We start from the raw sequence: 26972 nt of genomic DNA, 5'->3' as shown, positions 1-26972 counted from the left end.
TCATGATTCATGAGTCAGTAAAGTGATTCTCGAGTATTGAACGATTCGTTCATGATTCGAGCATCACTAGTGTAGCTGCCTCCAGTTACAGGTTTCTGGGTCAATCTACAATCGGGGGACAATTTAGGTTTCAATCTGTAAAAAAAACCACCCCTGAGGGAGGTAAGATCAGATAAATATAAACGTTATCCTGCTCCTTTTCGAGCATGTAAATTCTGTGGTATATAGAAATATTCATGGCTTTATTTTATTTTTTGTTTGCAATGTATTTTGTTGTTAATTTAGCTGTATCGACATGTTTGAAATAAAACAGTCAATCAATCAAAATCCTTTATTTTATAATGTTCTTTTATGAATTTAGGAAACAAATGATAACAAAATGAAACGATCATTTATTTTTGATCAGGCTTAATTTATAGTAAACAACTTTTGAAATACACCATGTCTAACTTTTCACTAGTCATCTTTTGTTTTTTTCCAGTAATTTCAGCATTTATTTTCTAATCTTTGCTCACTATTCATATAAAAACTTTAACTATTAAACAGACAACAGATAAAACCCTTGCAACCTAACAGCTAAAAACATTTGTAATTACTTTAGTCAAAAATTATACACTGAATGAGTTAAAATTAGAGTAACATGATTGAATTTAGCAACAATTTTAAAAACGTCACTACCACAAATCTGTTATTCTTAATAAATCATATTGCATCCTGATATTATGCATATAAAATGTTTTGTACTCTGTCTTAACATGTCATGTCAACCCAAGACACTACATAAATACTAAATTAAATTCACCATTCCTCGTTCCTTATTTAAATAAGTTTTTGGTAATGCATGCATGGAAACATCAAAACACACGCAGCATATTACATCTTGTTTATTGTCATGTATTTAATTGCAGTAGCTACAATATTTACCAAAGGTTTAAGTAAAACACATCCGAAGGCAAGTTTTATTCAACAGAGTCACAGAAATAAAAAAAAGAAGAAGTCATTTGACGTAAAATAAGACTGATATGGAAGGGTTTGTTTTTTTTTTCCATGTTTGCACAGTCTAAACATTCATTTTCATGGTCAGGTCCTCTCTGGAACTGAACTGTGACTGACAAAGGCAAAATGCAGTTCTGGACGGTTGCAGGCTTTTAAGACATGCAGCTTACTAGGATCAAACAAGAGCAATAGTGGCACTGCTTTGTGTTGTCCAACGTACACCTCTTTTGATAGCCACAAACAAATATGTACACCACAGCCTGTAGCAGGTGACTGTCTGGGAGGCTTCAGGGCTCCTGTCTTCAGAGACATACTGATAAGTAGGCTCGACACAGAGTATAGTAAGTATTGTAGGCAATGACTGTACAGCAGTGTAACTGTTATGAAACTGCAACCTGCAAACAAATGACGCAGAGCTATGTAAAACGTGAGAACAGTATTTTGCTGATGATCACTTCTGTTTTTTACTACCATTTTATTAAGGAGTAATCCACCCAAATGGCAGCTTTTTATGTTTCAGAGACCAGGTTCTTGATAAAAAATAAAAAATCAGGCACTGATGCACAGCCAGCTCTATTTTTGTCTTTGTGTGGGTTGCATTGCCATCGTTTTCACATTTCACACGAGAACTGTGTGAAATAAAACTAGAGTAGATGGGGTTCTTGGAAATAAAAACATGCAAAGGAAAATAATTCAGTTTCTCATCACCTGCTGTAGCATCTGGAGTCCATTAAAACCTCACAGGAAAAACAAATTCTAATGATTTGGGTGGATTTCACCTTTGAAAGATCTACGGAAATATTTACAAAACAAAATTCATGTACTAATATTTTCAAATGGTTTGGGAAATACAATAATAGTAACTATAGCAGGAATATTAATAAACAAAATGGCAATTTTTTTAATAATTAATTTTAACATCAGATAGTCACAGCTTTGCTCCTGTTTAAGTAAGACTACGCTTTCAAATCACACGTTGATTTATTCCAATTTTTGTACACAGGCTACTAATATTGACGGCAGCAGAGACCATAACCATCTTATCCATAAGTCCAATAAAAAAGGCTGCAGCTCTTAATCAAGCTTCCATTACTCAGCCTCGACTTCCTCTTCACTTCCACACAGGCTGAATTTGTGGACTAATAATAAAGAATTGCAAAGTTGATCTTGTTTTAAGACTAAAGTCAACCTGAACGTGTTAATTAAGTTGTGGGTGATCCCATTTCACTGCCATAACAGGCACTTTGCAAGTCTTTGGCTTTCACGGTGGAAAACCTGTAAGAGCACTACAGGCTAAAACAGAGAGGCATCATCTCATTACTCATCACCTCATTCAGTCGTGGCTTGTTTAGCTGTGTGGAGATAGCGTTCAGTCGGAGAGTGCAGTGAGGTGTGTCCCTTTGAAGGTGTAGAACAAAGAAAAATAAAGATTTGTGCAATGCATGTACTGTTCACAGTTAAACAGAAGGAAAAAAAAAGTCAGCTGAATGGGTATCAACAGTGCACATAAGACGGAATCTTAAATTTCCTAAAACTCTTGTGAACTGAAGGTTCTGGCTTGTGAGGGAGAGGGAGGTTTAATCAGCAATAAAAGTGTGCAAATGAGGCTTTGAGGAACAAAATGTCTGTTTGTATGTAGTAGTATGTAGTTGCTGCATCTGTGAGTATAACATATCTGCTCTGGATAGTGGCATTATGGAAAACCTAAGATTGTAAGATATCTTAAGGCATGATAGCCCTTTTAGGCAGGGAGTTTGTCAATCTTCCTCTGCTCTGTGGGGTTGCTGGACGCAGCCGTGATTCCTCTGGTCCTCCAACCAGAGGCGCCTTCTCACTGAGATGATTTACTGTCTGTTAAGGTGCAGCATCCATCTGTGTTTGTCCCTTTTTTTATTCCCCATTGGGTCAGCTCCCTGTGCTTCCTCAGGTCCACGGCTGTCTCGTCCTACCCGCTGCCCTCTCTTGCTCTCTCTCCATCTGAGTGATCAATGCCCCGGGACCCTCCACCTGGGCCAGAGCCTGTCGGGACCCCTCCTCACTGCGTGCTCCCAGAAGCGAGTGCTCGGACCCGGTGTTGTTTGATGGCATTCTCCAGGAACCCCGCCACCTTCTCACTGTCCTCCTACAAAGCCACCAAGATGCGGTCAAAGTTTATTTGGGAAAAAAAGTGTTAAAACTCTTCAAAAAAGAAAAGAAAAAAGAAAAGAAAAAAGAATAAATTACTGCTGTACTTGTTCCCAGATCATTAAAATGTAAAAACAAAGAAGCTTTTCCGTCTACCTCATTTATGAAGGCGTAGTGAACAAGTTCACTGGCGAGGTCTTTGGAGGTGTCAGCTGAAAGTTTCATACAAAATAATTCAGTTAGAAAAATATACAAGAAAAATAAAACAACAGGTGTCTTTTTTCAAATAAAAAGACAAAACGGTTATCTAGATCAATCTATACAAACAAGTGCTTTAAATGGACTTATAGTATCAATTTAAAAGTCCCACGTCGCCTTGTTCTTAAGTTATCGTATTCACAAATCATGACAATAACCCATCAGCATTTTATGTCTGATGGGTTAAAACAAACAAACAAAAAAACCAAAACATAAATAAATATGTCAAACTGGAAATTCATTAGAGTGAATTATGAAGTTGATCTGGCTATTACATTTGTTTATGTTTGTTAGTTGGATCACTCTGAAAGTAATGGACAAATTTGCATGAAAACTGCAACCAGATGTGAAGTTTGGGCTTGAATCAATCTGGATGATGATCTAGGAACACTCACACTGTTGTGATACTTCAGAAATGTCAACTTACTTGGAAGGATGTCGCAGCTGAGCTGCCTGTGAAGTTTATCATCCATCTTCAGAAACAAAGAGAGCTAAGGAGACACCAAAAGTCTCAATTAAAGTCAAATTGAATTCATATGTATTCATTCTGACTGACTGAAATGCAGAGCTGCTAAAGCAACGCTGCAGTAGGATTCATCTTTAAGGAGCCCAGGTTTTTACACTGAAATGGGCAAAGTACCTGTAACACTATGTGACTCACATGAGTTTTGGTCCCTTCTTCATTTGACTCCAAATTACAGTGCATCTGAACTACCTGCAATGACAACAGAGTAAGAAGCACTGAAACGTGAAGGCAAAGCAAAGTATTAAATATTTAAAGTGTTTGGAGTGATAATAAATAGTTATTATTGCAATAATAGAGAGACATGCATAGACACGTGCATGTGCTTATCCTACACAAGTGACACACACAACAACTTAAAGGGCAGCAGAAAGTTTTTGTAATCCAACTTTTGATAACACTTTCCCAACATATCTGGCAATGATACACGTGATGCTAAGCAGGGACACCGTCTAAGGTAATAACCTAAAACACATTAAACTAGACATTTTTCATTGATATTCAGATAGGCTCATGCTCATATGCTGTGCTCTGAAATAATCAAAAGTAATCTTAATCAAAGACACACAAGCTGATACTGTCACACCGTGATGTGACAGTGTTTTGCAGGTCTGAGCTGCTGTTCACATAAGCGCAATGTCGATCACTGCCCTGTTGCTTAATTTGGTTAATTAAGTTGCTCCTGATGCATTCCTAGTATTGGAATTAAATGCAAGCACTGATTCACAGTGAGACCTCTTAGACCAAAATTTGTTCCCCCTCACAGCTGACTGCATGGAGACGGTCTCACTGAAATCAGATGTGGGCAACAACAAATATGAGGAGATTTCCATGTGTAAATATCTCATGTGTTGCAACATCCTAGACATATTGCTGAAAGTCTACTGTAAACACAGAGTCATTCTCTAGAGATGTAGCCAGCAAGTCTGTGCATTTAACACTACTGTTGTTCAATCTAAGGTGCAGACCTTCCTTGTCTCTGTCTCCTGGGGTTCAGGAGTCGGCGTCTTGACCGTTTCAACCTGCTCCTGAGACAAGGAGAGTGCTCGGGGGACGGGATGAGGCCGCGTTGAGGCAAAATTCATCAATGGGTAGATTCCATTCCTGAAGAGAGAAAAGGCCAAGATGTTAAACTTGAGAAAGTAAACTGAGAAAGTAAAGCACTGCAGTAACACTTACTTGACATCCTCTAGAAACTTGTCAAGTTCCAATGGGGACACGTGGGAATACCTGCAGAGGGGACACAAAAGAGAACAGAGAGCAATGATCTTGACTTGTCATGCTTTCTGGCAGACAGCGGAAGATTCGAGGTGGGTATAAGATTTTACTTGAGCTGAACTCCCTGTCTGTCTTCGTGTTTAATCTCTGCCATGACAGCATTGGGGTCAAATGACTTGGTTTTCTCCTCCACGCAGTTCTCTGGAAGCAAGTCTGTAGATGCAACACAAGTGCGGCCGTTACTAAAGGAATCTGATGCACACAAGTAGCTGCAGTGCACATAAGAGAGAAACTCACACTGGTTGTTGATGAGGCAATGGGCGGCGAGCAGTTTGAGCGAGTGGACCTCGAACAAGACTCGGTGGAACAAGAGGTCATGAGCTGTAGGACGGAGCTTGGAGTCGTGATGCAAACAAGACTGGGTGAACTCCTGCAGGAGCAATAAGGAAGTAAATCCAACACATAACCATGCAACTGTAAAGTGTGACCCAGTTTCCTGAGCATCACTTTGTTCTTTCTGGCATATTTAACTGACTGAGCCTTGCTGTGCGGTCTGAATAAACCTAGAGGGATGGCAGTGTGAGTAAGCGTTGCTAGAGTAGTGCAGGACAGTGTGTCTTTTCTACACGTTTCTGTAGTTGTTCTTGCATTTCAGGGCATAAAGTATTTTTGAGACTTACTCTCATGAGAGGGTCTTCCAGAGATTGACCCGCATTGACTATGGCCTCCTTGGACACAGCACTATCTCCATTGGCCTGGATCTCCAGCACGGCCATCTGTAAGGGTACAAATAATCTGTCAAGAAAAACAGCCACACACACAGAAAGATGGAAATCCAGCAGATTTACTTCTCTTTTACCTCCAGAGCACAGATTCCAAAGGAGAAAATGTCTATGGCGTAACCATCTTCGCCAGCTGGAAACGATTGAAGAGAAGCAGGGTGAGAGGAGGGTAAAAATAGGAAAACTTAACAAAAAAGCTTACCACAATTTAAAAAGGTAGCAATGTGCAATCAAAAAAAAAAATCAATTTGAAAAGGGGAAGAAGGTAAACAGTTTATCCTCATTACAAAGGGATTAATCTATCCTTTTGTCTTTTTAGCAGCTGCAAAATCAGTACAAACAATCTACTAAATATCTTGAAGTAATTTGTGTCTCATCCATTTCACTTTGGCAGTACTAATTCCAACGTTTACCTCATTATCTACAATAATTACAGACAACAGGTCACAAAATACCCAGAGCTATCTGATAGAAGGCCCATTTGACGCTTCTGGCATACAGATTACTGACAACTAGTCTTTTTCTCAGCGGTTCCCATTTCATACAACGTGCAAATATCTTCATGTGTAGTAACTGCGGTCTGGAGCTACATTAAACTGTGAACATAAAGACTGAATTTTTACTCTGCAGGTCAAACAGTCAGGTAGGAATCAATGAAGACCAATTAAATAAAAGCAACGTCACAGAAAGCTGGATGGAAATGCCACTTACCTCCGTATTCTGGAGCAAAGAAATGAAGATTTCTCTGCTCGTCGCGATGTTGCCTCCCTTTGCTATGAACACTTGCGTCTGGGAAAACTGGCAAGAGAAGGCAGAGCACAAATATATTAGATATTAAATATTAGATAAAACTAATGAATTGATATTAAACCACTAAACAAAAAAGGTCCCTTACCATTAACAAATAGCCGATGCCACACTGTGGGAAGAGAGTTAATACAATTTAGATATTCATTCTGCTTAATGCCATGAAAATACAATTTTAATTGATTTTGTACTTTACTGTACTGTTATTTAGTGTAAGATAAGGTGTATGTGTCCCTTTGACTGACTATGCTAAAACATAATACAGGAATAACTGCTGTGACTTGTGTTTAGAGCAGTGCCCTCCTGATTATCCACTGAAACTCGCTGATTCAGACCCTGTAAGGACCTTGATAAACTTTTTCTGTACCTAAAGTTGTTTGATTATTGTGGTATGACCAATCTAACTTAAAGAACACGTGGAGATCGAGGAGATTTCAAAGCTGTGAGCTGTACCGCAAGTATTAAAATGTACTTACGCTGGAAATGGTTTTGACACAGAAGAAAGTTATAGTTAAGATGAATCTGGTATTAAAATGTGGGAAAGATTTGACCTGGTTACAGCCCTGCATGACACTAAACCTCAAAGTTTGGTGTTTTTCAGTCCTAAAAATCAAATGTTCATATCTTCTGTGCTTTAGAAGTTATGAGGGTTTAGCTGGAAAAAATAGCATGAATATTAAGGAGGAAAATTCACTTTAGAGGCTGCATTAGTCATAATAAAGTTATTGTACAAAAAAAGAAAGCTGATCAACTACTTGCAGTAACATTAAAGTCCCTGGTGGGAGCAGACCTGAGCCAATCTTGATGAGGCCGTTGTGCTGGATGAAGATGGTGTCACAAGTCAGGTTTCCATGGATTATCGGTGGATCGCAAGAGTGCAGATAACTGCCAGCAAACAATAAAGCATGTTATTAATGCTCACACTGAGATAACAGACACGATTACATCACACAGAACAAATAAGTCGGTACCTAAGCGCAGAGAGAATCTGTGTGCACCATCTCTTCCAGGCCTGAAACGAAGGGGAACAGAGAAAGATGAAGAGCTACACCTCTAAACTAACAGACACGAGTAATATGGAAACATATGCACTGTCATAAAATGCACTAATTTCATATGTGCATGCAAATACCAAAAGCTAATTAAAGTTAAAGAACATTAACTTTATCTACAATTTATTTTAAAGAAGGAAGATATTGTGAATAAACCTCATGAATATTTGAAATCCACCAGGTTAGGATAAGATGCATGTCTGAGCCACCGCGGTGTCGTGTTACGTAATCTCTAATCCTGCTGCAAAAATGGATCTGAATAGCGATGGGACTGCAGTACCCCGAGCTGCCACCGTGAGACTCAGTATGTGACCAGAGTAAAAACACTGACCTTCACATTCATAGTCTTGTGGTTTTTCTTGGTTTTCTTCAGGAACTGCTTGAGGCTGCCTGACGACATGTATTCAGTGATGAATATAACCTGTGTGCCACAGACAGAGGAGAGAAAAACCTGTTCATGCACCAGCATTTGTGTGCGTGAAAAAGAGGAAGCAAGTTGAAAACCTTACTCGAGCCTGGCTCTCCTTCATGTCCAGCCAGTACTTGTGGAACTTGACAATGTTGGGGTGTTCAACCTGCATCAGGTTCTCAAACATCTCCTTGATCTTCTCCTAAACATCACACATCAGAGATGGTTCACATCTAAAAACAATAGTCTATCACACTATTAGAAAAATCAATCAGGAACACTTTAACAATTTATAAATCAAGTGGTTTGTAAGCAGTAATAACGAAAATCACTCGAAGTTCAGGAATTTTTATATTTGCTGGTGTTTATCTGTTGGAATAGGCCTCTTGTGAGGATAAATGTGACTTTATCAATTCCCTTGATCAATTTTCTGAATGGAAAAAAAAGGCCTACACAGCTTTGTCAGCACCAGTCCAGCTGTTTAAGTGTTGACCCCCTAAGAAACAGCAAAAAACAGTAGAAAAAAGCCAAAAAGTCCACTGCCATGAGTTCAACGTCAGTCTTGCAACATCAACGTGAGGAAAAAACCCGCAAGCAGTGATAAAAGGAAGGTAAGAGCTTAAAGATATATAACAGTAAACACAGAATATTTTTCTTCCAGCTTCATCCAGGCTTTTTAGTTAACAAATCAATAAACAGAACCAGAATTTAGTTTGCAGATCTTGCAGTTAAAGGTTTATATGAGTTTGGGTACCTCTTGTGCTTTAAAGACTTTCTTGTCTAAGAAGAGTACTTCATTCCACACCACCTCCACTCCTTCCTCCGTGTCCATGGCCAAAGAGGCACTTTCCACACCTGGAACATTACCTTGACTGACCTGCAGGGGGCAAACAGAAACACATACGGGACTTAATGTAAAGTTAACGCAACAGCTAATATTAATTTATCGTTCGACACAATTTAGCACGACAATAATTACGTTTTTTGACACTTGGAACAGAAGAAAAAGCTGCAAACACAACATGAATATACTGTCAAAGTTATTATGGAAAGTGAATAGATAACAAACAGCTGCCTGTTTACACGACATCCAAGTAAACATCACCAAAACCACAGACTGCATGAAACAAGGACGTAGCTTGAAGGTTGGAACAATGAATCCAAGTCTCTTAAATCTATCCGAAGACCTCTAGGTGTCGATAGTTGTGGAAAAAAGACTTCCAGTTCAGTAGACGTCTAAAGGAACGCTGGCTTTTTCTCCTGACCTCTGTAAACACTCTCCTGCAAGGGTTTTTCATTTATTTTAGGTCTATTTGGTAAATCTTTGTCATACTGTAAGAACAAAATGTAAGCTAATTAAAAAATATTATATTTAAATCAAGAATGAGTTTTTTACTCCGCTTTTGGTCTCTACCAACTCCAGTGTGTTTAACTGAGCTTAACTTTTTCTCTCTGCTATTGTTTGCTGAACAAATACCATGAAAAAAAGTTTTTGTTAAAATTTGGTAATAAAAGCTATCAACAAAAAGAATAAAAATACTCTTTTACAGATTTGTAGCCATTGTTAAAACAGACAATCGCTATAGCTGCCAGGTGGGAATTCACATTCTGTGCTGTTAAGAAATCCAATACACACAAAAAAAAAAACAATGTTAGACGAGCATGAGATCATGCTGGCGTCCCTGAGCAATGCACAGCTTATTATTCTCTGTAGTATATAAAAAAAACAAAGGAGCAGAGCGTTATCAAGCCCTCCCTAAAACACTCAGCTACAGAAAAGCAGGGCTGAAATGATTAGACTTCACCCCCTGCTGAGTCTATAATATCTACTAAAAGCCCCATAACACAGTCGCAGAATTATGTCACTGAGAGCTCCATTGATAAAACGGCGAATCGGGGTGTCTGGGTTAAAGAGAGTGCAGTACTAAGCAAATTCAGTTTTCATTCCATTAATGCATCCATCAGTCAGGACAGATGGGAGTTAATTCACTCTACTGAGGCCAAGATAAATGCAGACAGGCCGGCTATAACGTGATGAACGGTATAGACATCCGAGAGGATGTGGAGCAGTTTGTGCGAAAAGAGAAGAGATGGATTAAAGGTAGACAGACGGAAAGAAGTGAAGGGATTGTGCACGAGGGATTTACAGAGATGAGACGCATGCCACAAGATGGAGGAGGTGGCATCAAAGCTCCAAGAAATAGACAGGGGGAAAAAAATGAAGGGGAGTGGAATGGCAAGAGGAGGCAGAGACTGGCAGAAGCAGACAGCCTGCAGCTCTGTCACTGCATGAAGTGGCAACGGAGGCAAAGAGTTCATCACAGGATATTGCTGCCTCGGCTGGGAAGACCTGATTTAACCTCCTGCTATGTTTTTAATGCAGCAGCGGCGCTGGTGCAGGGAGTGGAAAGGCTGCACTGGGTTCAAAGTCCAGTGCAACAAGCACGATGCAGGATCCACAGTTCCTGCTAATCCCGCGTCTGGCCAGTGTGATTCTGTCTGGCAGGCACTTGAGCAGCTACTCTGTGTGCGGTGGACATGGTGGCTGTAAGCTAAAGAGACAATATTAGCCACAAATATAACTGATTACAAAAGGTATTTGTGTGGTTTTTTTTGGATTTGTGGTGAAGCACTAAATTGTTTTCTACTTTGTCCTCTCTAGGGTGTTTGGGCAAATGTGTCCCTGGGGGGTTTGAATGAGGGTTAGAGCGTTAGAAGAAAACAGGGATGAATTGGGTAAGGTGAATTGCTTCTGGGGTTTTTTGGGGGTGTTTTAATAAGGATTTCAGGGTTATGTTGTTTTAATAGAAATGCAACATTTATATGTGGTGTTGGTAAAGGTTTTTATAATAGTATATATAGTATATAGTATAATAGTTTCCAATATGGAAAAATGTTACTTGGCTAAATTGCATGTTGGGAAATACAGAATACACCCCTGGCACGTTATTAGCAAGGTGTGGCTCATCAGCAGCACGGCTCAGTTAGTGGTCGAATCTGTAATTTAAGTTCATGACAAATAAAAATACCTAAATTTGCTCTGCATCAAATCCTGCCTCTGTCTGGGATAGTTGTAGCCCAGATGGTCATTTATCACACAAACTCACAAAAATAAGACGGTTTTAAGGTAACATAGGCTAATTGGCATCGGTTAGCATGTTGGTATTAGCATTTCAAGTGCCACAGCTGTATTACGAAAAAGATTTATAGCCTTACAAAGTTGTTAGCATAGCTTCAGGCTCCTTTACAATAGCTCCAAACACTTCTGACCTCTTTCAGATTTCCTCATGAGGATCAATAAACTATATTAGTAGGTTATTTGTTCTCTATGGTCTATATTTAAGATTTAAGCAATAGGCTACAACTATAGCCTGTGATTTAGGCTATGATTGTAGCCCAGATGCTCAATGGTCATTTATCACACAAACCCACAAAAGCAAGTCAGTTATAAGGTAACAAAGGCTAATTAGCATCGGTTAGCATGTTGGTATTAGCAATTCAAGTGCCACAGCTGTATTACGAAAGATTTATAGCCTTACAAAGTTGTTAGCATAGCATCAGGCTCAGTTACACCGGCAACACACCTCTGACCTCTTTCAGATTTCCTCATGAGGATCAATAAACTATATTAGTAGGTTTTTAGTTCTCTATAGTTTATATTTGTGATTTAGCCTATTATATTGTACCTTGAACTTCAGCAGCACAGTCCAAGCACCGAGTTTTTCATTACACAGTTATCAGTAAATCAGTACTGTCAGCATACAGCAATATACTCAGCATCTACTTGAGGCCTTCAGCTGAGAGGTCTATTCATAAAATTCTTGCAAAAGGGTTTTTGTTTTTTTTTAGTTTTTAGATTTTATTTGCTACTTATACTCTTTTGTGCCCTGTCCTTCCCAGAATTGCACCTCTCCTGATTCAGTCTGTTTCCACTGCTGTGGTTCCTCAAGAGCCCAAACAGAACCATGTGTATGCTCTTGTTGATGTGATGACACTTATTTGGTTAAATGTGCTAAAACTGCACAATTATAGCTTTTATTATGTCATCACAGTGACAATTTGATTGGCCGTTGGCTCTCACAATTACATAAAGTCAAGAAAAAACTGCAAAAAACTGGAATGTGGACTCAAGACGAGCCAGAGATTTCAACTCTTTTACAGTTTACCAATTTAGCTGACGGTCTGTTTCTCTTTACTTTGATTTAACGGTTACTCAGTAAATAAAAAGAAAAGTAAAGGGCTTAAACAGTCTTCACAGTGTTGCTGAGATCTGTTCAAACAGAGAGAACTCTGGACTCAAATCATAATAAATGAGCATATGGATTGAATCAACCAGACCGCATGTGGTAGTGAATTCCTATTGCTGCCCTCGAGATATCATTACAGCCGTACTGGCCTAGGAGGACTCCTGTTTCTTATTACTGCTGAATACACGACTCTGGCTGAATGTTTGGAGTCTTTTACATGACGGCAGGATGAATTCTGAACAGATTTGGGGGCTTCAACCTCTTTACTATGAAGTTGTCCTCAAGTGCTGAGCGGCGGAAATGAGCTTTCTCCAAAGGGTGTCTGACCTCTCCTTTAGCTATAGGGTGAGGAGTTCAGTCATTTGGGAGGTAGAGCAGGGCGATATGACCAAAAATATTTGTTACGATATACATTTGAAAATTTGCGATAACAATATAACTGACGATATAATTGACACTAGACAAAATACTTTACAACTCCACAACTTTATTAGTGCAAAAAAAACCCATCAATGTATTTTCACTTCAACAAGCAGCTGTTTTTTATGTGCATTAAAGTTATATAAAAATTTAACAGTGAAAATGCAAATTCCTTGCTGACAGTTTAACCAAAAGGCATTTCCAGTGGAAATTTGCCGACATATCCTCAGCATAACCATGTATAATATCCACAAAACTTAAAAAGAGGTTATACACATAATACGGTAATATTATGTTGAAGCACAGTACGTATCACTCCGCCAGGACCCTGACTACGATAGCCATAATGCTCCGACAATCCATCAAGCAGTGCGGTTCGTAGCTTAGCAAAGTCGTACTGAAACATTTGACAGATTTTCGAGCGCCGTGTACCACATAAAATGGTGAGTCGAGGTCAGTAAACACAACCAGAATTCATACATAAGGCCCATTAGATTATAAGGGGACCTGTCGATTTTCAGAAAAATCAAAGGATTGATTTTAAGTGTGCCGTATTTTCCAAAAAAGCATGCTCTACCAAAAATAGTGCTTTGTTGTGTATCTGACGGACGAAAGCTAAACCAGTTCCACACCATTGAAGTTGCAGCATTTTTACAAACCAATTCTGGTTCATCCATTTCATTCAATGAGTTGCTTTCGCCGCCATGCTTTTTCCGACGTGTGCGTATGAAAACAAAGGCACTGCGCATGCGCGTTTTACCCACATTCTATCGCGATATTTCATTTTTCTATTGTTGCCCAAAATTATACCGGTATTACCGTGAACGGTATGATATGGCCCAGCCCTAATGGGAGGGACCTGGAGTAGAGCCGCTCTTGCTCCACATAGAAATCAGTGAGCAGAGGTGATTCGGGCATCTGACTAGGATGCCTCCTGGGTGAGGCCACACCCAAGACATGCTGGGGATATATATATATATATATATATATATATATATATATATATATATATATATATATCCCCTGACTGGCCTGGAAACTCCCCTGTGTTCCCCTGGATCAGTGCAAAGATGGATGGATGGACAATTTCCTGCCATCAAACTCAATCAAATTTAATCATCCCCTAATCTAATGTTGCTTCTTCTCATCTCTTATCTAACAGCTGGGATAACAAGTTTTATACATTTAAAAGAAAATAGAAAGCTAACCTGATACCTCCCTGTCAGCACCATCATCTTAAAATCTCATCTGGGTGTCTTTGGAGAACAGCTGAGAACCAACACAAAGCTAGATGACAGGGTAGCAACTAAACCACTATTATTTAGGCCCGTCTCTCCACCTTAATTACTGCTTATTACTGTTAAATGCTAACCATTGATGTATTCGACAGAGCGCCGCTTGTGCCGTGCTTCATCGTCTTTGACTCCGCGGTGAATGGAGTCAAAACAGCTTTCTGTATCCGCGTCTAACAGGAGGACGTGTGTTAACTGAACCACACAGGCAGAAGACGAGAAGCAATGCTGTAAATATGAAGATTTCACATTTTGACTCCACAAATATCTTCACGACACGAGCGAGCCTCCCTGTGGCTTGTTTACTCCTCAAACGCAGTGCAACTGTAGAGCTCTCTTAAAGCTTCTCTTTATACGCGAGTTGGGCAGTGGAGGAGACATAACATATAATCTCACTACTCAGTGAGAGATGATAATCTGATTACTTGAGCGCAGTATGCTGACCTGCAGACAGCAGGGGGAATTCCTTCCCTTCTGCCATCAATGTTTAGCTGTTGTTAATTTTCTCTGAAGGTTGTGAAACACTCCGTCACTTGTCCCAGCTTCGACGCCCCAGGGGTTTAAGCGGGGTATGCAGCTCGGTCGTGGTAGTGTGAGACTCATAAACAGTACCTTACATGCTGGGCTCTGATTGGCTGGCGTAAGGGAGGTGGGTATAGGGTGTGGAAAAGGATTTAAGGATCGTCTGTTCATGTCAAAACAGCTTCTATTCTGATGTTTGTTAAACCTACATGTGAGCCGGTTAAAACCGGATCTGGAGGACTGTAACACAAACCTCTTACTACTTTAGCCAACGTGTAAACATCTCACTTACACATGGTAACGTTTTCAGATATTCTCTTCCTTGATTCGAACACCTTTGTTCATTCTTTAAAGAGAAAAACACAACTTTATCGACTGTCAGTTTTTAATATGCTAAATAAACCAAACAAACCAACATCATATTTCCACGAAAGTAAATCTCATGGAGACTGAGCGTATTTAGGTCCTGCCCACAAGAGAGCTGAGAGTAATTCACTGCTGATAGAAAAAAAACTGAAAATAGGCTAAAATCCTGGGTGTGGTGGGATGGACTTTCAGCAGAATCAACTAACTCTTACTAACATTTCATGAAGTTCTGAGTAAAAACAACAACAACAACAGAGCTTTTCAGCGAACGGCATCAAATCTAAACCACAATAACTTTATAAGCCACCTAAAGCTACCCGACTGTTTTCTGAGAATGACATGTTGTGCTCTTATAGAGAACACGCTGATGGCTTCATTGCCTGCTGGATCTGATCGGATGTGTATTAATTAGCACAGCTGATTTATTATGGGTGTAAGTACAAATGTGTCTTAACCAAGAAACATAAAGTTGCTCTATAAGACAGTAGGTTGCACTAAAGATCAAACTATAACACGTGGAGATTCACACAGCCTTACCCTTACATACTTTTAGCTGTTTGGTCACCATTCTCTTATAGTTTGATGGAACAGCTTCTTATATGTCCCAAAAAAGAAACTAAAGAGTTACTTAAAAGAGCACCCTGACAGATTTGGGTTTATAGACCTTTTTCAGATTCTACATCATAAGCTCAGAGTGTGAAAAACTGAGACAGTCTAACACAGACAATAATTCAAACCTTCAAGGTTATAATGTTTGTCAGTTTTTTGTTAAAACTGTTAGAGAAAAGCAGATGATTCAGCTGTACAGTCATTGAGTGAGTGCTGCAGGATGTCTGTAAACTGTACAGAGAGAGCGGTTCACAGTATAATTCATAAGTATCCTGGTGAAAGACACACCCGGCTTTCTGTGCACAGCTGAAATCAAAGCTGCAAGTGTTTTCCTCTACAGCATGATTACAAATGCCGGCTGGAGCATCTGTAGTGACAGTTTGAGCTTTTTCTTTTCTTTTCTTTTTTTTGGCTCGAGGCCAGTGAATTATCCAAAAAATGGGAATGAGGTGCCTGATGAGTCAGCTGGAGGGAAAATGGACTGAGGAAGCATCGGCAGACGAACAGGCGACGAGAGGGCTAAGCTACTGTACGGCAGAACCCTTTCAGCAGAGGGTTCTTCAATGAAAGGGGGTCTTTGTCTGACACTGTGTGGGACCAAGCCTTACAAAGGGCTTTGTCTCCACCACCTCGGTATCTTGCGTTTTCCCACACCTCATACCTCAACGATGAGCTGCTACGCCGCACCGCATTAATATTTAATAACCACATCTAGAACAGCGAAGGCAACACACCCAAGAAATCAAGCTATGCTAGATACTTGCGGTGCCGGTGTATGTAAATGAGCTCAGGCATCTTTCTTTGTCGCTTTGTGCCCTCTCCATCTGAGGCATCAAAGAGGAGCAACATCAAGGAGGTGGACTGAAATGTTGCAGGAAATGCAAGAAGAGGTAGAGAAAAATCTGAAATATGAATGTGAGAAAACTGAACAGACACACCTTCTTAATTTTAAGCACACTGACATTTAGTATTACCAGCTTAAAATGATATTATCTGATTACAGATATTTGTATTTATCACCTATTTACTGACACACTTTTACAGGCTTAAGTAACTTTAGATGAGACAGCAACCAACGTCAAAGTTTTCTGAGATCAACATTAAAATGTTCTATATTTAACAATTATCCCACACATACATCTTTGCGCGCTCTGATCTGGTCCTAGACAAGTCAAAAGTTGCATAAAGTTCAAATAACAAAGCCAAAAAAAAACCAAACCATTTGAACCAACCACCACCATCTGAAGGTGTAAATGAAGCCAAAAGCTTCCAAAAACCGCAGTTCTCCTAGTGGCCACTTGGGGTGGACTCTGTGTTGGCCCTCCTCTAGTTTCTCCAATTCTTAAGCTTTGAGAACAATGACTGTAGTTTTCTACAGTCTTTGTTCGACACGAGTACTTCTGCAGAGACTACCTTGGTTGCAAAAGGAGGAGGGGCGGGTCAGACTGTCAAACTGCATGCTCATTGGCTAACGACTTATGAATGTGTGGTTTCGTATCACAGATAATCGCCTATTTTAACACAATGGATCACCAAGATTTGCAAAACAGGGTTATTTCTTTTTGTTTATATGACACAACACGAGTGACTGAGCCTATACGCTCAGTAGGAAAGTGCTTATAGAGCTTGAACGGTTTTCCCGTAGACATGTATAGGACTGGAAGTCTTTTTATAAACATAAGACCACCGCGTTGAGGAGCTTCATCCTCCTGAAATTCTTCCCGTGTTGGCCTCATCCGACCATCATTCCCCAACTTGAATCATGGTTATGGTCCACCATGATCCCAAAGAAATTTGCACGTGTCTCTTACGAATGTTCTCACAGACATTTTATCACCTAAACTTCTGAGTGCTGTCACATTTGGAGTATTAGCCATAACTGTGCACCCAAATGAAAGTAACACTTTGACTTATGATGAGCTGCCACCAAGCACTCCTGCCTTTGCTGGAAATAGGTACTTGTCTATATTGTATGCTACTTAAATTTGGCTTTTAAGCCTGGTTACACCTTATCCATATTTGGATAGGTTCTGTCCAGCTGTGTGCAAAATAGATTTAGTGTTTGTTTTGACTGCTGTGTTTTAAGAGACGTCATAGTTGAGAGACTGGCATACTTTACTAATGGTTTCATAATGATTTTGCACGTTTGCTTAAGTCAAACAAACCAGACTGGAAAGGAACAGGAGATATTATACAGTTCTTTACCCAGCTTGTAAAATAATCCTTTTTCAACACTGAACCTGTCTGTTTCTGTAGTAACAAATATTTCTTTTCCCTTAACATCTGCCAAAAAACCCAGAAACTTCAACACTACTACCGCCATCAAGCCCTCCGACTGCTCCATAAGCGATCTTGTGCTTTCCACCTGCCTCCTGTCAGGTCTTTAAGCCACGACCGTCTGCTGACCTCTACCCGCCCCGCCGTGCAGGCTGTCTCACCAGATCGCTCTCCCTCGCATCCGGATGTCAGATGTGCAGCACACAATCAGGTCATCGTCGCACACAGCATGTGTGTCTGCTCAGCGTGAAGCGCAACATGATGGCACCAGTAGTTACAGGTCAAGCAGGTTCGATTCCCATTTAGATGGCAGATTATGCACATGTGAGGCATTTTTAACTATCAGGCAAATTCACATTAACTTATCTGGAGCAAGCTCAAATTACCGTCCATCATATTCCACATTATTTAAATTAAACTGCAGCTGTGATCTTGGATTTTCAGAGCCTAAAAGGTTTGACCTCTTTTCAAAATACGCACAAGGTCACACGGGCTCACAGAGAGATATTAGGCAAATCGGCCCTCATCGCGTCTCACTTATTCATTTTCTCATAAAAGCAGCTGAAGCTTCCCCACGAAGAGGAATGCAGAGGATCAAGGCGGGTTAACCGAGCAGATGAACACAGTGGGGAGAGCTGCTTGAAACAAACTGCAACAGGACACAGACGGAAATGTTCATCAGCCTCGTTTGTAAGGACAGAAAAATAGAAAAGAAAAAATGAATGCACTACTGGGCTTCAAAACAGGACCTATTTTCTTTAAATGTCTGGATAAAAACCAAATAAAGCACCAATAAAGGCAGACAGCCTTCACAGAGGTCTAAACTGGAAGTTTTTAAAAAATAAAAGATTAGAAAATGTCCTGATTTCTGCGGATGTGTTTTGCAGAGGTAATCGTCTGTGACGTGTTTCGGTCTGTACCAGGAATTCGAGATTACACTGTCCACACTGTGCTCGCTCCCATTGTCACTGTGACAAAGTACACATTTATAGGGCCGGCGTGGGGGAGAGATGGCAGATCACAGCTGTATTTCAGGAAGTAAGAAGCTGCTCTCACTGGGACATGATAAGCATGGGAAGCGCTGAAGTGCTTTATTACATAACACGTTAACATTTTGACTGTCATTCCTGAAAAATAAGGTTTTACTTGACAGGAGCAGGGAAACGTGGTTTGGTTTTGTGACTGCTGAACATATGTGTCTGCATGTGCTAGTTACTTAGCAACGGCAGGCTCCAAGGTCGGGTTTAAGTGTGTATGAATGTGTTACCAATTTATCTTCCAACTATTTTAAGCAACAACTAAAACTCAGAATTGATATTTCCCCCCGTGGATCCAGCAGCTCCTGATGTTGGCACTAATATACAGACAAAAACTTTGCTTGGCTGCTTTAATTAATCACAGTTTTCCTCTTGTATCCCAGGGAGTGCTGGATGATGACTCAGTAAAGATGCTACTAAAACTCACATACTTAAAAACAGGGGAGAATACTATTTAAAGTCTTTGCAGAAGGAAGCGCACATCTACCTGTGACTAGAGGCTTGTGATCATGACAGCACAGCGGGATGCAAACATCACGCTGGATTCCATTTGGAACGGGAAGTGGGAAATCCCGGGGTCTCAGTCAGGTTTTTTCCATGGAACCCCCTCTCTGGTTGGACTTTTGACTCAGAAACTCGGGGGAAGTTGCACCAACCTTGACTTCACGATCCAAAATGGCAGCAGGGAGAGTAAGCAGGAGTAAAACTGTAGGACTTGTACTCTGCACTATGAGTATTTGTGACTCACTTTGAGTTCTAATTATGAACATGCTTTTAAGCATAAAATGCATAAAATGTAAGCACTGCGTTATTTTTCCAACTATTACTACTAGTAGAACAGAGTCAACTCGGGAATGACATCACTCTCAGATCGCAGTGTTTATGGCCTCAATTCAGTTCAATTCAATTCACTTTTATTTAGAAAGTGGCAAATCACAACACTATCCTATGTGCTTTATAATGTAAGGTAGAGAACCTACAATAATACAAAGAAAACAGGGAAAATCCCAAGAATCAGTTTATCCTCTATGAGCAAGAGCTTTGGTGACAGTGGGAAGGAAAAACTCCCTTTTAACAGGAAGAAACCTCGGGCAGACCAGGCGTAGGCATCTGGCTTGACTAGTTGGGGGTGAGGGGAAGAAGACAGAACAAAGAGAGCTGTCTGATTGGTAGAGACAGTAGAAAGAAAACTGCTCTTTTTGCTTAAATTAAAGTAAAAACAGTTCCTGCACACAACAAGGTTTGTTAATTTTTAGACTTATGGGGCAAAAAAGGCAGACTTTTCTAAAGCCGATTTAGAAAATCCACATTTTTAGCACTTTTGTCTCTATAAACACTGGTGTTGAGCAATCAAGAGACGCCTTCATGAATGTTAACAGAGGTTTTACAGTAAAGTGCAAACCACTGGTTACACTCAGGACAGGAAGACCAGATTAGACTTGATAACGTCTAAAATAGCCCGCACACAAAAAGTCTCTGGAGCGATAAAATCAAGTTGAACTTGTACCAGTGATAGGAGGAGAAAAGTATCCACCCAGCTGCAACTAGGCAACTCATAGCCTATAATCATGACCCATAAAGGGCCAGAGTTAAAATCTGTAAATCTGATTAAGGATAAAGTTAGACTACCACAATTTTAGAGTATGAAAGATCTCACATCAGATTTAAAAATGTTTAAAAGAAGCATCAGTGAGAGGAAATACTCGGTCAAAAGTTCAGTAATGATAGTAATGTTTTTTTCAGGTTTAGCAAAAACTGTGAGAATGTATCCTGTACAACCGTGTTATTTTTCTTTCTCTTGGTCTTAATTGTCATCTAAATCGTAGCCATTTAACAGATTAAAGAGCAGATCTGTACAATGTGAGCCAACAGAGAAACGTGCCTAAACAAACGCCCTCTAATAACTTTGTCTGACTAGACGACAAAAGTAAAAAATTTCAATTAATCAGCCAGCAGCAGATGACTCTGTGCACTCCAATCAGTCTGCTGAGAGCTCTGAACAAAACTTCGTTCACGTCATGTTTCATGAACTTTCCTGAAAGGCCCTACTCACCTCCAAACACACACCCATTTATTTCAACCAATCACATGTTCCTGTGTTGAAATGGAAAGAGAAAACCTACAAGGTCGGAGCCCTCAGGGAATAATTTATCGGCAAACCTGCAAGTGTGTGTTTACTCAGTTTCCTGATAATCCTTTTAAGATGCAGAAGATAAAAGCCTTGACTGACATTTATAACAGTAATTAGGCGAAATGCAGCTAAGAAAACCCATTAGTATTCAGACAAAACAAAACAGTAATATAATAGGTGATGACAAGTATATCTTGTTTGTATGCTGCATTCACCTCTCTATCTCTTTATCTAGCATGAAGAATATGAGTAGCAGGCGCAATCTGATAAGCATGTGAGCCAGCATCTTGGCTCAACTCTTATGGGCTGGGTGAGAAGAGGACAGGCCTACGTGGGATAAATAACACCCCGCCTTATCACACCTCCAGTAACCACGTGGGTCTCTGTTTGCCTCTTGCCTCAAGTGAAAGATTAAGCCTGCGTAACGTAGCAAGATAAATCTCCGTCACAGATTTTGCAGCAGTGGAACACGTCGTCTAAGCTCCTCGGCCTTTTGACTTGTGGTTTTAAGGAGCTATGATTTTAGATTTTAGAGGAAACAGGTGAGAAAGAGGGGAACACAGCCACACCAGCAGACTTTTTCTGCTTTTTATTATGTATTGTGATTAGGAGACTTTATAACAGGATATTTGGGTGCACAGTCGTTCTGATAAACTCTTAAACCCTTTTTTTTAAAGGATGGATGGAAGGAGCTCTCAAATGACTTTACACTGAAAAAGATAAAAAGCCACATGTAAGATTAAAACCCACTAGTCTGGGTCTAAAACCAATTGCTGCACTTTTTTAAACGTGCAGTCAGGGCAAACAAAACCACAGAGTTCTGTGAATACACATGTGCACCCCATGATTCAGAAACTCGCTGAACCACCTTTAACAGCAATAACTTGACTTGAAATTGACTGATCAGTCGCTCATATCATTGTGGAGGGACTTTGGCCCACTCATCTTTACAATGTTGCTTCAGTGCACTGAGGTTTGTGGACATTTGTTTATGCACATTCCCACCACAGGATGCCAGGACTTTGACTGGGTCGTTGCAACACCTCGATTCTTTTCTTTTTCAGCTGTTCTGTTGTGGATTTGTGAGTCAAATGTGCTCACATGTGACTATAGAATATACAGAGGAGCTCATGGTTGACTCTGTGACTGCAAGGTCCCCAGGTGGCTACAAAAGAAGGTCAAACCATCACCCCTCCACCACTGTTCCTGACAGCTGGTATGAGATATTTGTGCTGATGTGTTTGGTTGTTCTCAAAACATGGTGCTGTGGATTATGGTGAAACATCTCCACTCTGGTCTCATGTGTCCAAAGGACATTGTTGCAGAAGTCTTGTGGTTTGTTCAGATAAAACTTTGCAAACCTAAGCAGTTCTTTTTAGAAAAGACAAAGCCCTTCCAAACAAGCCATACTTGTTCAGTTTTTTAAACTGTACTGTCATAACCTTTAACATTTAACATGCTGAGGCCTGTAGAGTCTGTGATATAGCTCTTGGCAGTTTCTGTGATCACTGCATGGTCTAAGCTTGGGGTGAATTTCCTGGGATGTCACTCCTGGGAATACTGTGGCCAAAACGTCTGTATTTCTCATAACAAAAACTTTTTTTTAAAGTGGGTGCTCAAGAAAGTTTATTTGTTCGCTGAATAAGAGCTGTAGATGAATCTTATAGATTCGTACAGATCCTGAAGCATTCTTCTGGTTTCTTTAAATTACTGTATTCACTCAAATAAGTTGTTGTTATCAGTGCTGTAGCAGCAACAACAAGCGGTTTCGCAGAGGCAGGAAAATTCCTGCAGACCAACATCTTTGCATAAACTATCAGTAAAAGCCTCATTCTGTAATTTCACGGCGCCTGCAGAGGTACACGCTCATGCTGAGTCATAATTGTGTGAATCTGTGCGAATCATCAGCCGCTCCTCTGTTCTCCGTTTTCTCCCAGGGGCTGATAGATGGCTGTTACAACTGCTTGGCACGCTCGCTTTTCATGTCAATACATCTCCCAACTCTTCCATCAGCTAGAATTGCTTTTTTTATCCATAAACATAAGCCTCTGAATAAAGTCGATTTTCCAGTGTCCGTTCTGAACAGGAAGAGGCTCTTTACACTCTTGGCCTGACCACAGTGTGCGGCCTCGCAAACAAAAACAAACTCCTGGTTTTCCCATGGAGAAAATGGTAAACTATTAAGGCCGCTCTTGCAGGCAGAGGAGTGTCTAAATACTTTCCATAAGTCTGCAATCTCTGGTGATATCTAACTGCATTTACTTAAATACTGAGTAAAGTTTCCATGTTATGACACTTTATACTTTTTAGGCTACTACATTTCAGACACATTTAAATATCATTTTTTGGTACTTTAAAACATTAATACAGTTAAAAAAATCAATTAATCAAAGTACCAAAAGAAGACACAGAGCAGCATGATTAGGCCTAGTAAGCCTACTTAGGTGGGGGTAGGTGGGAGTAGGTCGGGGTGGCCCTATTACTGACTCCTATGGGAATGATAACAACCATTTAAAGGGTAACATTTAAATTCCTCTTTAAGTTCTGTTTTGGTCTCCTCCAGCTCACAACATAGCTGCTCTTTAGCTGCTAACTGCAAGACAACTGAAGAAACTACGACTCAAACTTTCGTGGAATATGCTTCTGCATGCCTTCATTCTGCTTCTCTTTAAATAAATGGCCTGAGGACATTTTCCAGCAGTGTTTGTGCTGCAGCTGACTTTGCATGAGGGAAATGCCAAGGATTCAAAGCCATATGATGTTTTTTTTTTTTTAAAAAAAACTAAGTTAGTTCACGGGTATCTCGATGCATTTTAATCCGTTTCAATTACATTTAGAAGGTGAGGAAATCTGTGCTTTGGAAGTGCACGTTTAAATTGAGCTGCAGCTGCACAGAAATACAAATCGACGTCGATGGAGGTTTGCAAGTTTTGGACTACAGCGGACTCTTGGGCGTCCAGAAAAGACCGCAGTATTGACAATACAGGCACCTTGTTTCAAACACAACATCACTTGCTCACACATCCAGATTGTTTTGGCACCTAAGAAAGACTGATAACGACAGAAGAAGCTTTACAAAACAAGGACCGATTGTTTTGCAGTTGCTCCTTTTTCCTAACTCTGTTGCTAAAGAGTATTTGTGTGTGTGTGTGTGTGTGTGTGTGTGTGTGTGTGTGTGTGTGTGTGTGTGTGTGTGTGTGTGTGGGTCTGTGGGTCTGTGGGGTCTTCGCAGCAGCTTGAAACTGGCCCCTTTCCTGTTTCTTTAAAACCATCTGCAGTTGACTCTGGAGAAGCTTAACAGGGTCTGGCTGAGTCTGCCCTAGTACTAAAGTTCTCCATAAAGCAAGCTAATTTCTGCCCACTGGATTACACAACTCATGCTCGTAAATCCGCGCACACTTCTACCAGCGGAACAGCAACACGTAAAGTGAGCTTCACCGACCGCTACCTCACACCCCCTTCCTCTACATCTCCAGCAGCATCTCCAGGGGTTACTGCAGTGTGGCTTTCCAGCGGGCCAAAGGGGTGACTCAAGATAAATGCCGACAAGCACTGGCAAGCAGCGCAAAGGCTTACTGAGTACTTGCCAGAGTAGCCAACCAGCAACAGTTACAACCATGGATTGAGCACAGAAGCAGCGTGCTCACACATGTTGGTTTAGACGTTAGCTCGTAACACACCCAACACCGTCAGGCAGAAGAAACCACTTAAGAGGAACGCAAGGATTCATTTAAGCAAAAGTTTCTGTCTCGCAGCTACCGCTGAGTTTACGGGCCTCAATTAGTCAAGTGGGTGATGTTGAGCTTGTTAAGAAAGCCCCATGTGGAGAAAAGGAGCAAGGCTAAGGCGAGGTAGACTTGAATCTACCAGAGAGAGTAGAGAGAGAGTTGTGTTTATCATGTGGCTTCTATCATCCAGGGGGATTAAACTGAGAAAGTGAGAGTCAACCTGAGCTGGCTTTTCAGCACGTGTTCAAACAAAAGCTTGTTGGCACACATGCACGGCCTGTTACAAAACATTGCACAGCTCAATAGCAGTGTCTGTGAAAGGACCACTGGGTGAGGGTTAGCGCATGTTTATCTAACCCTCACCTACCCGTCCGCAGTTCCTGCACAAGGCATCAACAACTGCAATGTGCGCTGTCATCACTATAGGGCTATAGGACAAGCAGTAGTAAGCTGTTCACACTGAGAACAGCCACGCACGAGCTGCTTTTGCAGTGGTGACGACTTCCTTACCCAAACTGGAAAGAAGGTTTTATCAGGCATCAAAGCAATTAGCCATTGTTTTTCCAGAAAGCAGACTCATTCGCACATAATCTGAGCTACTTTTGGCATTTTCAGCTGGTAAGTGGTCATTTGGCCAAAATGTCACTGCACACCGCAGATTCGCCCTAAACAGGATGGACCTGAGGAGGAAGTGAAGGAGCCAGACTCACAGTGTGCCAGTGCAAATATTCAAGGTTAAATCTGTCCAGTAAGTGAACTATAAAAGTGACCCAGTATGGGGCCATCAAAATTATAATACCCTTTTTCAGCCAGTCTCTTTATTCCTTATAATAAAGTTAAACAAAAAACACAAACAAAGCAAAAGGGAAATTCATGATGCAAAGCTAGATTTAACTTTTCTCTGTGGGCACTGATTTTTATTTTTGACATATCCTTCTGCATTGAATGCACAGTAACTGGGTGCGTTAAAGTTTCCTACGAATAAAAAGCTTATCTAGAATTTAGTGAATCTGAAGGTGGATGTATAAATATTTAATTTAAAATGTACATTTAAATGCAACTCATTCAATAAAAATAATCAAATAAAATATCCCTCTGTATAGGCCAGCAAACTATCTTAATCCGAGCCTTAACCGGAAACCAAAACACCAAAAGCAGTAACAGGAGGGCTGTTTGAAATAACTTCAAAAATGTATACATTTCTTTGATCTACCCAGGGTGGATTACTTCCTCCTACCCACTGCACGCGCTGCTTTTCTGCTGACTAAAAGTTATATCGATGGGACACGAACTTCCTCGCTCCTAAAATAAATGAGACATGAACTTCCGCTCGCTCCTAAAATAACCCCTGGCCCAAACAGAGAACAGCTATCATAAACGCAGTGTCAAAAGATTCCTTCGCTCCTACAGTAAACTTGTGTGTCCTCAGTTACTCATTTACTGCCTCCATATTTAATTTATCAGGTGTCTCCCTGATTGACAGTCGCTGGGATGCTTTTTTAATCCAACTGCAGCTCTTGCCTCACACTGACCTGCTTTACTTTCACCCCCTCTGAGCGCTGCGTAAACAACAAAACACACACACACACAAATTATGCATGCAAATTAGCTTTGGTCTGCCAAACAGGGACAAACAGCAGCTGAGGTTGTGGTAACCTGATCTTCCACAACCTCGAGGAAGCTGTTATTTTAGCTGAAGAAGAGGAGGAGATCCCAATCGATATCTCTGGAGTGAACCTGCGTATTAGCCAGATTTTGTTTGCTTTTCTTTTCATTTAATTTGAATGAAGGGCATCAAGATGACTAAATTAGCTTGCACTGATTGATGGGTTATTATCAGGGCTGAGAGTGTAAGCAAGCATAAAAATGATTCCAGTTTTTCTGCAGAGACCCTGTTACTGATTAAATGAAGTGATCACAACAGGAGTAACAAATGAAGACAGAAATAAATACACGGGCGATCGACAAGTCAATTATTTGTGCTGAAAAATAAAATCACTGCTAAATTTTGCCATTTAGAAAAGACACGGCAGCTGGAAAACATCACACCATATGCGAGGTGCCATCAATAAAAAATATTCCAGGAACTGGTCCATAAACACAAAAAACTAATATCCGAGTCGAAATATGGACAACTTCGTGTTGAAAAGCAGCCTTGTTGGCATGCTCAGACA

General features: G+C 40.5%; 1 protein-coding gene and 1 long non-coding RNA gene across 3 annotated transcripts in view; one reads left to right on the top strand and one right to left on the bottom strand.

The window, feature by feature from the left end:
- Window positions 1-869: 869 nt before the first annotated feature.
- The window catches only part of LOC146511578 (nuclear receptor-binding protein 2-like), a 42844-nt gene continuing 16741 nt past the window's right edge, over window positions 870-26972 (bottom strand). Inside the window, exons 2-18 of one of the 2 annotated variants that reach the window (XM_085172165.1) lie at window positions 8924-9046; window positions 8270-8371; window positions 8092-8181; window positions 7680-7720; window positions 7499-7593; window positions 6797-6820; window positions 6613-6699; window positions 5979-6034; window positions 5800-5895; window positions 5417-5549; window positions 5230-5332; window positions 5081-5131; window positions 4870-5005; window positions 4019-4093; window positions 3806-3869; window positions 3277-3332; window positions 870-3118 (exon numbers count right to left, since the gene is read on the bottom strand). In XM_085172165.1, coding sequence (XP_085028291.1) covers window positions 3032-3118; window positions 3277-3332; window positions 3806-3869; window positions 4019-4093; window positions 4870-5005; window positions 5081-5131; window positions 5230-5332; window positions 5417-5549; window positions 5800-5895; window positions 5979-6034; window positions 6613-6699; window positions 6797-6820; window positions 7499-7593; window positions 7680-7720; window positions 8092-8181; window positions 8270-8371; window positions 8924-9046 — 1419 coding nt within the window. In that variant the 3' untranslated portion in view covers window positions 870-3031. The remainder of the gene's footprint in view (window positions 3119-3276; window positions 3333-3805; window positions 3870-4018; window positions 4094-4869; window positions 5006-5080; window positions 5132-5229; window positions 5333-5416; window positions 5550-5799; window positions 5896-5978; window positions 6035-6612; window positions 6700-6796; window positions 6821-7498; window positions 7594-7679; window positions 7721-8091; window positions 8182-8269; window positions 8372-8923; window positions 9047-26972) is intronic. The other variant, XM_085172166.1, reaches the window with a different exon arrangement.
- Window positions 9993-13172, top strand: LOC146511579 (uncharacterized). Its single transcript, XR_014876002.1, has 2 exons — window positions 9993-10716; window positions 10832-13172. It is a non-coding gene; the product is annotated as an uncharacterized LOC146511579 (long non-coding RNA).

Source organism: Neolamprologus multifasciatus, chromosome 9 (assembly GCF_963576455.1).
Source record: "Neolamprologus multifasciatus chromosome 9, fNeoMul1.2, whole genome shotgun sequence".
Taxonomy (NCBI): Eukaryota; Metazoa; Chordata; class Actinopteri; order Cichliformes; family Cichlidae; genus Neolamprologus; species Neolamprologus multifasciatus.
Note: the sequence above shows the minus strand (reverse complement) of the source record. Positions and strands in the feature narration are given on the sequence as shown.